Source organism: Carcharhinus amblyrhynchos, chromosome 4 (assembly GCF_965287045.1).
Source record: "Carcharhinus amblyrhynchos chromosome 4, sCarAmb.v2.hapA, whole genome shotgun sequence".
Lineage (NCBI taxonomy): Eukaryota > Metazoa > Chordata > Chondrichthyes > Carcharhiniformes > Carcharhinidae > Carcharhinus > Carcharhinus amblyrhynchos.
In genome coordinates, this window is record NC_137327.1 from 74,739,351 (window position 1) to 74,754,396 (window position 15,046).

General features: G+C 45.6%; 1 protein-coding gene across 1 annotated transcript in view; it reads left to right on the top strand.

The window, feature by feature from the left end:
• LOC145342450 (sodium- and chloride-dependent neutral and basic amino acid transporter B(0+)-like) overlaps positions 1-15,046 on the top strand; it is a 66,320-nt gene that overhangs the window by 38,183 nt on the left and 13,091 nt on the right. Inside the window, exons 7-8 of the mRNA XM_080188013.1 lie at positions 10,422-10,562; positions 14,385-14,613. Coding sequence (XP_080044139.1) covers positions 10,422-10,562; positions 14,385-14,613 — 370 coding nt within the window. The remainder of the gene's footprint in view (positions 1-10,421; positions 10,563-14,384; positions 14,614-15,046) is intronic.

Genomic DNA, 15,046 nt, shown 5'->3' on the forward strand with positions numbered 1-15,046 from the left:
GCTTTATCCGTCCTTATGCTTCCTAAAAGCCCGAGCACTTCCTCCCTCGTAATAGATATTTCCTGCCACTGATCCACAGCTCTCTCCAAGATACTGCACGACACCGAACCCCTCTCCTTCGTGAATACCAACGCAAAGTATTCATTCAGGATCTCCCCCATTCCCTCCGACTCAATACATAACTCCCCACTTATGTCCCTAAGAGGACCAATTTTTCCTCTAACTACTCTCTTGCTCCTAATATAGGAATAAAATGCCTTTGGATTTTCCTTAATCCTAACCAGCCAAAGCCATTTCATGCCCTCTCTTCGCCCTTCTAACTCCCCTTTTTAGCTCCCTCCTACTCTCTCTATATTCCTCCAGCGCACTCTCCATACCCAGCTGTTTCGACCTAACATACGCTTCCCACTTCTTCCTGACCAAGTCTTCAATACCCCCTGTAATCCACAGCTCTCTAATCCTACCTTTCCCATCCTTCCGCTTAACCGGAACATACCTCTCCTGCAACATTTTCATTTTGCCCTTAAAAGCCTTCCACTTGCCAACCGTGGACTTGCCAGCTAACAGTCCCTCCCAATCAGTGTCCTGCAGCTCCCTCCTAATCCGGCTATAGCGCGCCTTTCCCCAGTTCAGCACTCTCCCGTTTGGCCGGCACTCATCCCGTTCCATTTTTATCCTAAAGTAGATGGACTTGTGGTCACTGTTAGCCACATGTTCGCCTACCTCAACCTCAACCACCTGCCCCGGCTCATTACCCAACACTAAATCCAGTATAGCCCCTTCCCTAGTCGGGCTAGTTACATACTGCTCTAGAGACCCTTCCAAAACACATTTTACAAACTCCTCTCCCTCCGTACCCCCAGCTCTAGGCCCCCTCCAATCCACTCCAGGAAGATTAAAGTCACCGACCACAACCACCCTATTCTTCCTGCACCTATCCAAAATGCCCCTGCAAATGCCTTCCTCCACTGACCTCGGGCTGTTGGGTGGCCTATAGTATACCCCTAGCATCGTAATCTCTCCCTTTTTATTCCTCAACTCCACCCACAGTGACTCAACCCCTTTCTCTTCCATATTGTCCTCCCTCTGCACTACTGTGATGTTCTCCTTTACTAACAGTGCCACCCCTCCACCTCTCTTCAACCTTCCTCTGTCACACCTAAAACACTTATACCCAGGAACATTCAGCTGCCAGTCCTGCCCTTCACGTAACCACGTCTCCATTACAGCCACCACAGCTAACTTCCTCACAAACATCAAGGCCCTAAGCTCATCCGTTTTTCCTGTCACACTCCTCGCATTGAAACAGACACAGTTCAACCCACCAGTGTCCCTCGGAACCTCCTTCTCCCTGATAATTTTCCTTTCACCCAACTCTCTCCCAGCCACATCCCCACCCCCCCTCCCTATTAGTTTAAACCATTCCTAAACACACCAGCTAACCTCCCTGCTAAGACACTAGTTCCCCTCCCATTCAAATTCTCCCCACCCCTCCTGTACAGTTGCCCTTCTCTCATAAATACCTCCCAGTGGTCCACAAAAGTAAAGCCTTCTACCCTACACCAATCCCTCAACCATGCATTCAGCTGCATGATCTCGTCATTCCTAGCCCTGCTGGTACTAGGCAGCAACCCAGAGAATGCCACCCTGGAGGTCCTGCTCTTTAGTTTGGACCCCAACTCCCTAAATTGCCTACAGACCTCTACCCTACTCCTCCTTCCTATGTCCCCTTCCCCTATGTGTATTATTACCTCAACCTGGGTCCCCTCCCCTTTCAAAATTCCCTCTACCCTTTCTGTTACGTCCTGTACCCCTGCTCTAGGGAGGCAGACCACCATCCTGGAGTCACGCCTCTGCCCACAGAACCTCCCATCCCCTACCACTATCACCTTGCCAGTCCCCTTCTGTCCCTCTAAGTCATTCTGGCCCCCCTGCCTATCATTTTGTGCCCCTGTCGATGAATCTTGGGGGGCCACTGGGGAGGCCAGGGGACCATGACTATTCTTCTTCTTCCTCCTTTTCCGCCTAACAGTCATCCACCCTTCCTGCTCTTCAGCCCTTGGGACCTCTTCCTGCTCATGGTTCCTAGCCATTATCTCTTCGTTTTCCCTGACCAGAAACACATCCTCCAAACGCCCCTCGAGTTGCCTGACCCGGGCCCTCAAGCGCTGCAACTCTAAACATTTAGCACAGATGTGGACCTTGGGGAGACGTGACACCACCAAGAACTCCCACATGCGGCACCTAACACAGCTTATGTTCCTCCCCATAGCCCCTGCCATGTCCCAACCTCCTGTATGTGGCAAAAGGTAGAAAACTGCAACTCACCTTCTCTAAGCCTGCTCTCACCTAAGCCCAGCGAGCCAAAGCCCTCTTCAATCAGCTCCCACTCACTCCGCTGCCCGCTGTATGCCGCTACCTCCTTTTTCATACCCCCCGCTCCCCCTTCCCGACAATCCCCTCGCCTAACTTCCACTATGGAAGTCAACTACACTCTGACAAACCCCGCGAACCGGAAGTACAGCCACAAAGCGATTTTCAGGTAAATCAGGCACTCACCACAGCCACAGCCACCAGGTACACTGCTCCGGAGAACAATGTTAACCGTGACTGTTAGGGGAGTGAGAGAGCCATAATTCATGAGCACTGGAGGCCTGAATGAATTGTGAGGATTTTTCTCTTGAAAGACAGCAGTTGATCGGATATTTTTCCACACCTTAAATCTCTAATCTAATTTTGTGCTGAAACTTGCGAGAAATGTGAGTTGATAACTGCATTCCAAGGGCAATGGGATATCTTTGTGAATTTTGGAGAAAACTGCGCATCTCTAGAACCAATAAGATTTATAAATTAAGAAAACATCTGGGGGATAACTAAAATGGGGAGTGAATTAGAGTGGTAAGTCAGAATTAAATCTGATAAAATAAGAACTAAAGATAGGGAGAGAAAGCTTATATTAAGAGAAAAAGAAGAAAGAAAGAAATCAGAAATAAGTAAATAAAAAAATTAAAACTTAATTTGTTTAATTTCTGAAAACAATTTTATTATTGATTTTTAAACTCTGCAGTTTGTTTTTCAGTATCAGTGTCCGAGTGGTTAATTGACATTGGATTAACAAATTATCACATTGTTTTAAAGGTATTTATTAATTAAGATAAAATAACAGGAGGCAAAGAGCAAGACAAACAGTAGATTGGCGTAAATAAATCAGTAAATTTGGAAGATTTCTAACTGCTCACGTCTCAGCTAGTTTTGTTAGTAAAGCAAGAATAAAAATAACAAGATATACCAGATGAATATGTGGCTGGAGAAATGGTGTAGGAGGGAGGGATTTTGACCTGGGACATTGGGACTGATTCCGGGAAGGTGGGACTAGTACAAGCAGGACACGTTACATCGGCACAAAACCAGGACCAAGGTCCGTAGGGTGTGGGGGAGGGGGGAGTATGTGAAATCTCTGCTGCAGAATGGAGTGTTGCAGTGATACTAAAGGCTGCCAGGTGACATGGGGACATGGAGATTAAAGTAACCTGCCCAGTTCAAAATTTGCACAGCTGACAGGTAAGAATGCAGATGTTAATCGCAGGGCTGCCTGAAATCACCGGCCAGGGTGACCTTGAGGTCTGCCAGGGCTGGAAGAGGCAGGCCAGCCACAAAATTCCTATCTGAGGGGAGAGTAATGAGGCCAACCCCTTCCCCCCCCAGCCCAAACCCACTCAACCCACAGAACCCTTCAGAGATACTTGGCAATGGTACAGGGGCAAATGGCCACTGGACCTAACGCATCCAGTGTCCCAGTGCCAGAACGCCAGGGACAATACACTGCACCATTTGCGCTACTTTGTAATGTGGCCTAAAGGGTGGCCTGAATAGGTTTCTGAGGGGAAGGGGGCCTGAGTGTAGAGTCTGGGTTGTGGGGGTCTGGTCACCCTCATGCATGCATGATGTGGGGGGGTATCCATTATTTATGAATCGGGGGCTGGATGCCCCTCTTTGGTGAGGGGTTTGCTGGTGCTCACCTGGTCAGTGGTGGACAGGAGAGGTACCATTTTTTTATTGAAGAGGATCCTTTAGAAATGACACACCAATCTTGGAACAGCAAGTCTGGCTGACATGTTCCCTGAGTTCAGCTCATTGGCATCTTCCAGGTCAGGGAATCACACCTGACAGCTGCTTACGCCAGTGGGAAACACTCCAGGTTTCCCGCTGGCATGGGCACTTAGTTCCAAATCGGGAAAATTGTCGCCATAGTAAATGAATTAATAGCACAAAAAAAAGACTGGTTATTATGTAGTTGCAATTACAGAGACATGGCTGCAGAGTTACCAAGGATCGGATCACCCAAGGATCTTAATTAATAGAAACGACAGACAAAAAGGGAAAGGAGGTGGGGTAGTACTTTTAGTAAAGGAGGAAATCGATAGTGAAGAGGGATATTGACTTGGAAAGTCATGATGTGGAATCTATGTGGGTAGAGATGTCCTTGCACTAAGAGCTACAAGTACACATTTTCAAATTTGCCAAAAAAAAGGTACAAACCTCTTCTGTTTTCTTCGCTACCTCAGCACTTAGAGGGAGTGGGCTTACCAGTAAGATCAGGCGAGAAATGAAAAACGGTTTTTGACCTCTTCCAATGTTACTGGCACAGATTTGCCAATGAAATTGTGCCCAAAAAGGGCTATCATCTGGACTCCCTTGCCGTTACCTGCTCACTGATTGAGGTCCTCACCAGCGAAGATCATGTATGGTCCCCACCAACAGGGACCAGACATAACATCCTCACTGTTGGGAACGGAGGCCATTGAAGCCCCCCCCCCACAACCTGGTGGTCAGGGGCAGGGCCAGGCAGTGTTTGCCTGGCACTCTAGCATTGCCAACAAGGTGTGGGGGGTGATCCTGAGAGAAGGGAGGACCATGATGGGGGGAGACAATGGGGGCAATTCCGTGAGGGGAGGGGGATCTCTGCAGGAGATGTTTGATCAACTGGGGCAGCAATCGGGTGGGGAGGGACAATCAGCCAGGCCAGCAATTGGAATCGGATGGCAATTGGCCGGGGCAGCAAATGGGGGTTGTGGGTGATCAGGGAGGACAGCGATCGGGGAGTCGATGTACAGAGAGGTGATCAGCGGGATGGAGTCATTGTGTGGAGGAGGGCTGGTGTCGAGGATCCCCCTTCACTTTGTATGCTGTGTGTACACAGTGCATTAGGAGATTGGGGCACCTGCGTAATGACACCCCTGGAGCTCTGCAGCCGCCTTCATTTTTTTCAACTCGCCGAAAAAACAAGTATGAAACTTTCTGTTTCTATGCTCGTTCAGGCCTGAGAAGTTCTTTTGTAAGATTACAGATTACACCATTAGAATTTATTTCATAAGATCGCACCCTTAGAATCTTTGGAAAGATCCGGCCCCAAAAATCTGATCCGCGATAGGTAAGAATGGGATATCTATCTTCCAAGCCCTGTTATGTCATGGAATGGCTTCAAGCCCTTTTTTGCTGCACATCTATTAGCATAGAAATGACTATATTTAAACGTAGATACGCAATTTGGTTTGACTGCTACCATCCTCCCAGATGCATCCCGCCTCGCCGGTGAGACATCACACTAGTGAGATTCACTAATACCATGCAGTGGCAGAGACTCAGCATCATGGCCACGTTAGGGGATCGGAGGCCATTGAAGCTCCCGGGTCATCGGGATATGGTCAGATAGTGCCCATCGGGATGTTCCAACATGGCTATGCCCATCTGGCACTCTGGCAGTGCCCAGTTGACACCCTGTCAGTGCCCAATTGAGCACCATAAGTGCCAGGAGCAGTACCAAGGAGATTGGCCTAAGGCAGGGGGGTGGAGCCTGAGTGGGGGTGGGGCTGTGACAGGGAGTACGCACAATGATGGAGAGCTTATGCAAGGGGGAACTCTGAAAGGGGGTGGTCTGCAAGGGGGAAGTGCTGCAAGGATGGAGCTGTGCAAGGGGATGGGTCTTATGCGGGGGAGGCAAGCAGGGGTGAGCCACAGAGTCGCTCATGAGGGTGCCATGTCAGGGGTCCGCCAGGGTACTTAACAACAGGGTCCTGATGCTCCGATGCGAGTAACACGTGAGTGTAGCAATGCTGCTGATGATGGGAGGGGCTCTGTTATCCAAGAGAGGTGGGGGGAGGTCCCCTGGTGCACTAGTAGATCAAGATGCCCTGTGCCATGGCACCCAACAGCTCTGAAGCCGGCTTCACCGGCGTACCTCTGCTCCACCTGCCTTGATGGTGTAAAGCTCCCAGCTATCAAAAAAATTGACAAAGTGCTGAAAGATTGAGAATCACTGACCAGTTACCCTGACATCAGTACTGGGGAAGAAGTTAGATACTATTATAGAATATGTAATAACAGAACATTTGGAAAGCATTAACAGAATTGGATTAAGCCAGCATGGAATTATGAAAGACAAATCACGCTTAATGATTCAACTTAAGTTTTTTCAGGATGCAACTAGTAGAATAGATAAGGGAGAACCAGTGGATGTAGTTCATTTGGACATTCAAAAGGCGTTTGATAAGGTTCCTCATAAGAGGTTAATGGGCAAAATTAAAGTATATAGGATGGGGGTAATATATTGGCATGGACCAAGAATTGGTTGACAGACGGGAAACAGAGCTAAATGGGTCTTTTTCCGAGTGGCAGGCAGTGACTTTTGGGATGGTGCAGAAATCAATGCTTGGCCCCAAATGTAACATTTCCAGGTTTGCTGATGATACAAAACTTGGTGAAATTGTGAGTTGTCTGGTAGATGCGAGGAGACTTCAAGGTGATTTAAACAAAATGATTGAGTAAGCAAACACATGGTAGATGCAATACAGGGTGGCTAAAAGTGAAGTTATATACCTTGTTATTAAAAAGCGGAAAGGAAAAGTAGAGTGGAATTTTCTCAAAAAATTATATGTGTAAACATAAGAACATAAGAAATAGGAGCAGGAGTAGGCCATCTAGCCCTTCGAGCCTGCCCCACCATTCAAGAAGATCATGGCTGATTTGTCATGGCTCAGTTCCACTTTCCCGCCCTCTCCCTATAACCCTTAATCCCCTTGCCTATCAAAAACCTATCTACCCACACCTTAAATATATTTAGCAAGGCAGCCTCCACCACTTCAACGGGCAGAGACTTCCAGAGATTCACCACCCTTTGAGTGAAGAAGTTCCTCCTCAACTCCGTTCTAAACCGCCCCCCCTTTATCTTGAGGCTGTGCCCTCTAGTCCTACTGTCCTTTCTGAGCAGGAAGAGCCTCTCCACCTCTATCCTATCCATCCCATTCATCATCTTATATGTCTCAATGAGATCTCCCCTCATTCTTCTAAACTCTAACGAGTACAAGCCTAGTTTATTCAGCCTCCCCTCATAGTTCAACCCCCTCAACTCCGGTATCAGCCTAGTAAACCTCCTTTGCACTCCCTCCAAGGCCAAAATATCCTTGCGTAAGTGCGGCGACCAAAACTGCACACAGTACTCCAGCTGCGGCCTCACCAGTGCCCTGTACAGTTGCAGCAAGACCTCCCTACTTTTATATTAAATCCCCCTCGCTATAAAGGCCAGCATCCCATTTGCCTTCCTGACCACCTGCTGCACCTGCAGGCTGGGTTTTTGCGACTCATGCACAAGGAACCCGAGGTCCCTCTGCACCGTTGCATGCTGCAGTTTTTCGCCATGTAAGTAATAGTCCTTCCTACCATTATTCCTACCAAAGTGGACAACTTCACACTTGCTAACATTAAATTCCATTTGCCAGTTCCTGGCCCATTTGCCCAGCCTATCTAGATCCTTCTGCAGACTTTCCACACCCTCCGCACAATTTGCCGTTCCACCAATCTTGGTGTCATCAGCAAATTTCGACACCATACACTCGGTTCCCTCCTCCAGATCATCTATATAAATGGTAAATAGCTGAAGCCCCAGCACCGATCCCTGGGGCACTCCACTAGTCACCATCCACCAATCCGAATAGCACCCATTGACCCCCACTCTCTGCCTCCTATTTGACAGCCAATCCCCTATCCATGCTAAACAGACGAAAAAATAGGAGTTGTCTCTCTTTTTTGTTCAGAGAGGTAAGTCCTGGGAATTTACGGTTCACTATGTACAATACAGAAGCCATAATATGAATTTCGCCTGTAGGGGGATAGTGGAATTTCAACTCGCCTGTGAGCCAGCTACTGAGCTCTAGGGCGCCATTGTGCAGGCGCCCCGATCTCCCTTCCTGGGTGCAAGCTGATTTCGTCAGCAGACATGGCCAGCAAGATCGGGAGAGCCGAGAAATTGGGCACGAACCTAGTTTTTCACTCTCATCCTATCTTACTGGCTCGCCACACTGATCGATCGGTGTAGCAAGCTGGTACGATCCTGCCTGTAGTATTTAAATGGTGATATCATTGTAAAGTATAGATAGATGAAGGGATCTGGGTGTCCTTGTCCACCAGTCATGAATGTGGAGTAGCAGTTGCAGCAAGAAATTAGGAAGGCAAATGGTAAGTTTATTTCATGGCAAGAGAATTTGAGCTCAGAAGTAGGGATGACTTACTGCAGTTTTACAGGGCCTTGGAGTATTGTGTGCAGTTTTGGTCTCCCTACCAGAGGGAGTATATCCGAGTTGACTGGACTGATACCAGGGTTGGTTGGACTGTCGTGTGAGAAGAGGTTGGTTTGACTGGGCTTGTATGTACTAGAATTTAGAAGGGTAAGATGAGATCTGATTGAAACACATAAAATTCTAACAGGACTGGACATATTATTTAGATGCTGTGAGAATGTTTTCTTTGGCTGGGAAGTCTGTATCTGGGGATGTAGTTTCAGGATACAAGATAGACCATTTGGGATTGAGGTAAGGACAAATGTTTGTAATTTTCATAAATGACTTGGATGAGGAAGTGGAGGGATGGGTTGGTGAGTTTGCTGATGACACGAAGGTTGGTGGTGTTGTGGATAGTTTGGAGGGATGTCACAAGTTGCAGCGTGTCATAGATAGGATGCAAGACTGGGCAGATAAGTGGCAGATGGACTTTAACCAGGATAAATGTGTAGTGGTCCATTTTGGCAGGTCAAATGGGCTGAAGGAGTACAATATCAAGGGTAAGACTCTTGGCAGTGTAGGGGATCAGGAGGACCTTGGGGCCCGGGACAATAGGACTCTTAAATCGGCCTTGCAGGTAGAGGATGTGGTTAAGAAGGCGTATGGTGTACTGGCGTTCATCAATCGAGGAATTGAGTTTAGGAGTCAGGAGATAATGCTGCAGCTTTATAAGACCCTAGTCAGACCCCTGCTGGAGTACTGTGCTCAGTTCTGGTTGCCTCATTACAGGAAGGATGTGGAAGCTGTTGAAAGGGTGCAGAGGAGATTTATAAGGATGTTGCCTGGATTAGGCGGCATGCCTTATGAGGATAGGTTGAGGGAGCTCGGTCTTTTCTCCTTGGAGAGACGAAGGATGAGAGGTGACCTGATAGAAGTGTACAAGATGTTGTGAGGTATAGATTGGGTGGATTCTCAGAGGCTTTTTCCCAGGGCTGAAATAGTTGCTACGAGAGGATACAGGTTTAAGGTGCTGGGGAGTCGACTTAAGGTACAGAGGAGATATCAGGGGTACGTTTTTCACTCAGACAGTTGTGGGTGAGTGGAATCGCCTGCTGTCTGTGGTGGTGGAGGCAAATTCGATAGGGTCTTTTAAGAGACTTCTGGATGAGTACATGGGACTTAATAGGATTGAGGGTTATAGGTAAGACGAGTAGGTAGGGATATCATCAGCACAACTTGTGGGCCAAAGGGCCTGTTTGTGCTGTAGTTTTTCTATGTTCTATTAAATGTCTTCACTCAAAGGCTCATAACCTTGTGGAACTCTCTACCACAGAAGCCTGTGGAGGCCAAGTCACTGAATAAATTCAAGAATTTTTTTTAGATTTTAATGGCAGGAAGGGGTATGGGGAGAAAGAGAAAATATGGTATTGAGGTAGATGATCAGCCATGATCATATTGATTCTCATTCAGTTGACTATTGAAGGGCCAAATAACTTGCTCCTGGTCCTAGTTACCATGTTTATCCTGAATTTTGCTGTTTGAATTGAACATAAGTAAAAGTGGCCCAGATTCTCCTACCTCTCCCACAGCTGGGAGGGAAATTTGGCTGAGCGCCAAATTCTCTATTCCTGTTGGCAGTAGCAGTGGGGTATGAACGACTGGAGAATTCCAGCCAGTATCTATCCTTATTTTTACAGCAAGATTCTGCCAAATTTTGTGCCATTTAAATTTAAGTACCAAATTCAATGTTAACTATACTTTAAAAGAGGTATTCTATCATTATTTATGGTTTGTCATTAGTGAATTCAATACAGGTTTATGTTGTACCAGCAATGTAAGAAAATCTAACAATTTACTCTCCATGGTCAGGTGGTTTATTTCACTGCAACATTCCCTTATCTGGTTCTCAGCGTACTGTTAATCCGAGGTGCTACTCTGGAGGGAGCCTATAAAGGAATTGAATATTATATTGGAACCCAGTCAAACATCAATAGACTGAGAGATGCTGAGGTAAACACAGCAGGATAATCCATAGAACTTCAAATGCATTCTTCAGCCACATTGCTTCATGTTTCACTTTTATTTATGTTCCCAATTTATGACAAGTCTGAAGTAAAAGCTGTGTTGATTTTGTGTTGTTAACCTAAGGGAAAACTAATTTCAGCCATTGCATGTTAGTAGATAGAATGAGAAGGAAGTTACAACTAAGATCTGGTGATAAAAGTTAATGATTTTAATTCATGCTTTTTGTAAATGGGTTGGAATATGGTGGCAGAAATGAATGGTAATTAGATGAAACAATAATGGGATGAAATGGGAGATGATAGACTTATAAGGGGTAGGGCAGAACATAACACTATACAGTACCTACCATATCATTTTAGTAGCTTCTAAACAATTCACCAATAAAATTCTTGGCTAAATATGTAAGTATTTCATTCATCTATATGAGAGCTCACAAAGTAACAATTAAGTCAGCAATAAATATTTTGACATGCAATTGTGAAGGATGTGATAACAGGACACTTAGAAAGTATCAACAGATTTCGACAAAATCAACATGAATTTATGAAAGGGACAACATTAGCTAGATTCTCCGGACCTGAAAATCTAGATTCTTTCATCCCACCAGCAGCACACCACACCCATGAGATTCCTGGCAGCGTGGGGTGGATTCAATGGGAAATCCAATTGACAGCAGCAGGACCAGAGAATCCCGTCACCTGTGAATGGTGGGTTGCCTCCCACTGCCATGGCTGGGAGGAGTTTGACAAATCTACTGGAGTTTTTTCAGGATGTAACTAGTAGATTAGATAACGGTGAACCTTATGCATTTGTAGTATATTTGTAGTACAGTAGTGCATTTGGATACTTCAAAAGCTTTTAATAAATTCCAACATGAGAGGTTAACATGCAAGATTAAAACACATGGAAATAGGGAAAATATATTGCCACAGATTGAAAATTGGTTAGCAGGCAGGAAACAGGAGGAATAAATGGGATTTTTTTGAAGTGGCAGTTAGTGACTCATGGGGCCCACAGGGATTAATGCTTAGACCTCACAAAATGTATAACAATGATTTGGGTGAGAGAACCAAATGTAATATTTCGAAGTTTGTTATCGATATAAAACTTGGTGGGAATACGAGTGGTGAGGCGGATGTTAAAAGGCTACAAAGTGATTCAGATGAGTTGAGTGAGTGAGCAAGTACTTGGCAGATGCAGTTTAACGTGGATAAGTGTGAAGTTATCCACTTTGAAGGAGATCCAGAATGGCAGAATTTTATTTAACTAGTGATAGATTGGGAAATGTATTGATGTACAAAGGATCCTAGTATACCAGTCACTAAAAACAAGCATGCAGGTACAGCAAGCAATTTGGAAGCAAATGGTGTGTTGGCCTTTATTGCAAAAGGACCTGAGTACAGGAGCAAGAATGTCTTATTACAGCTGTACAGAGCCTTGCTGAGACCAGACCTCGAGTATTATGTGGAGTTTTCATCTCATCTAAGACAGGATATACATGCCAGCAAGGAAGTACAGCAAAGGATCACCAGGCAATTCTTGTGATAGCAGGATAGGGAGCAATTGATTAGGCTGGGTTTGTGTTCACTGAAATTTAGAAGAATGAGAGAAGACCTTATTGAAACATTTAAAATTCTAATAGGGCTGAACAAACTGCATGCAGGGATATTGTAAGCTCTGTTTTTTTTTGGCGGGGTATGTCTAGAACCAAGGATCACAGTCTCAGGATAGAGGGTAAGTCATACAGGATTTAAATAAGAATTTTTTTCATTCAGAGGATGGTTAACCAGTGGAATTTTCTACCAAAGAATGCTGCGGAGGCTCAGTCACTGGATATATTTAAGAAGGAAACAGGTAGATTTCTGGATTCTAAAGGTATCAAGGGGGATGGGGAGAGCATGGGACTATAGTTCTGAGACAGCGTCAGACGTGATCATATTGAATGGTGGAGCAGGCTCAAAGGGCCAGAAGGCCTACTCCTGCTATTTTCTATGCTTCTATATTTCTAATTTATTAATATTGAGAGTTAATATTTAATTTTAACAAAACTCTGATGGACTTCTGATGCACCTTAGATTTGTGCTACTTTCACTAAAGGCAACCCTTAATTAAAATAAGAACATAAGAACATAAGAAATAGGAGCAGGAGTAGGCCATCTAGCCCTTCGAGCCTGCCCCGCCATTCAAGAAGATCATGGCTGATCTGTCGTGGCTCAGTTCCACTTTCCCGCCCTCTCCCCATAACCCTTAATCCCCTTGCCTATCAAAAACCTATCTACCCGCGTCTTAAATATATTTAGCGAGGCAGCCTCCACCACTTCAACGGGCAGAGAATTCCAGAGATTCACCACCCTTTGAATGAAGAAGTTCCTCCTCAACTCCGTTCTAAACTGCCCCCCCTTTATCTTGAGGCTGTGCCCTCTAGTCCTACTGTCCTTTCTGAGCGGGAAGAGCCTCTCCACCTCTATCCTATCCATCCCATTCATCATCTTATATGTCTCAATGAGATCTCCCCTCATTCTTCTAAACTCTAACGAGTACAAGCCTAGTTTATTCAGCCTCTCCTCATTGTTCAACCCCCTCAACTCCGGTATCAGCCTCTGCACTCCCTTCAAGGCCAAAATATCCTTGCGTAAGTGCGGCGACCAAAACTGCACACAGTACTCCAGCTGCGGCCTCACCAGTGCCCTGTACAGTTGCAGCAAGACCTCCCTACTTTTATATTAAATCCCCCTCGCTATGAAGGCCAGCATCCCATTTGCCTTCCTGACCACCTGCTGCACCTGCAGGCTGGGTTTTTGCGACTCATACACAAGGAACCCGATGTCCCTCTGCACCGTTGCATGCTGCGGTTTTTCGGCATGTAAGTAATAGTCCTTCCTACCATTATTCCTACCAAAGTGGACAACTTCACACTTGCTAATATTAAATTTCATTTGCCAGTTCCTGGCCCATTCGCCCAACCTATCTAGGTCCTTCTGCAGAATTTCCACACCCTCTGCACAATTTGCCATTCCACCAATCTTGGTGTCATCAGCAAATTTTGACGCCATACACTCGGTTCCCTCCTCCAGATCATCTATATAAATGGTAAATAGCTGAGGCCCCAGCACCGATCCCTGGGGCACTCCACTAGTCACCAACCGCCAATCCGAATAGCACCCATTGACCCCCACTCTCTGCCTCCTATTTGACAGCCAATCCCCTATCCACACTAACACCCTATCCCCAACTCCATGCCCCCTAACCTTCTGTAATAACCTCTTGTGCGGCACCTTATCAAACGCCTTCTGAAAATCAAGAAACACCACATCTACCGGCTCTCCTCTATCCACCGCCCTTTACACATCCTCATAGAACTCCAATAAATTCGTCAGACACGGCTTCCCCTTAACGAAACCGTACTGCGTCTGCTCTATCAAACAATTCTCCTCAAGATGCCTCGCTATTTTCTCCTTGATCACAGATTCTAGCATTTTACCTACAACAGACGTTAAACTAACCGGCCTATAATTCCCTGCCTTTTGCCTGCCACCCTTCTTAAACAATAAATCATAAGTTGTTTGAAAACATAGCAGTGCAAGGTATTTGAGCCCCAAAGGGAATTAGACAGGGAGACAGTGTGAATGTCTGACTATTTAAGGAAGACTGTATTGGCTAAAGGAATTTTCATTCAGTCAGCTCCCCATCAAGCTCTGGTCCTGATTCCCATGTACTTCTCATTGTCATTGCAGTTTTATCTACCACAGTTTAGCAAACTCAAGGAAATAGTTCGACAACAGATTAATTCTACCTTCTATTTCCCAGGTCTGGAAGGATGCTGCAACACAAATTTTCTTCTCATTATCAATCGCTTGGGGAGGTTTAATAACCCTGTCATCCTACAACAAGTTCCACAATAACTGTTATTCAGATGCCATCGTTGTCTGTGTTGTTAATTGTGGAACAAGTGTGTTTGCTGGATTTGCCATCTTCTCTATCCTTGGACACATGGCTCATGTACAAGATAAGCCTGTTCCAGAGGTTGCAAAGTCAGGTAACAGCAGCATCAATATCTTCTGTTAAAATGGTTCCGAAAGTATAACATAAAACTGGCTTTGCTCAACAATCTCAGCCATTCTACTCTGTTGACACAATCCAATTTGAACTGCAGATATTTTAACATAAATGTTCTAAAGTTCAAACAAACAACCACAGCACTAACTGTCAAGCTGCTTGTAATTCATTAACTGGAGTAACTAGATCTAGCAGAAATATCAACCAGGTCACACACCATTCACCATCGATTAGAATATCAGATTCTCTTTGGAGATTGGATGACTCAATAGGTTAGACCTATTCTTGGATCTCAGAGCAAGCACTAATTCAGCTCACATTGATGGGACTAATGTCTTTCCTGACTGCTGAGCGTAAGAGACCTACTTGAAAAGAATTAAGGTATTCTCCATTTTGGTCCTTGTGGGCAAAGG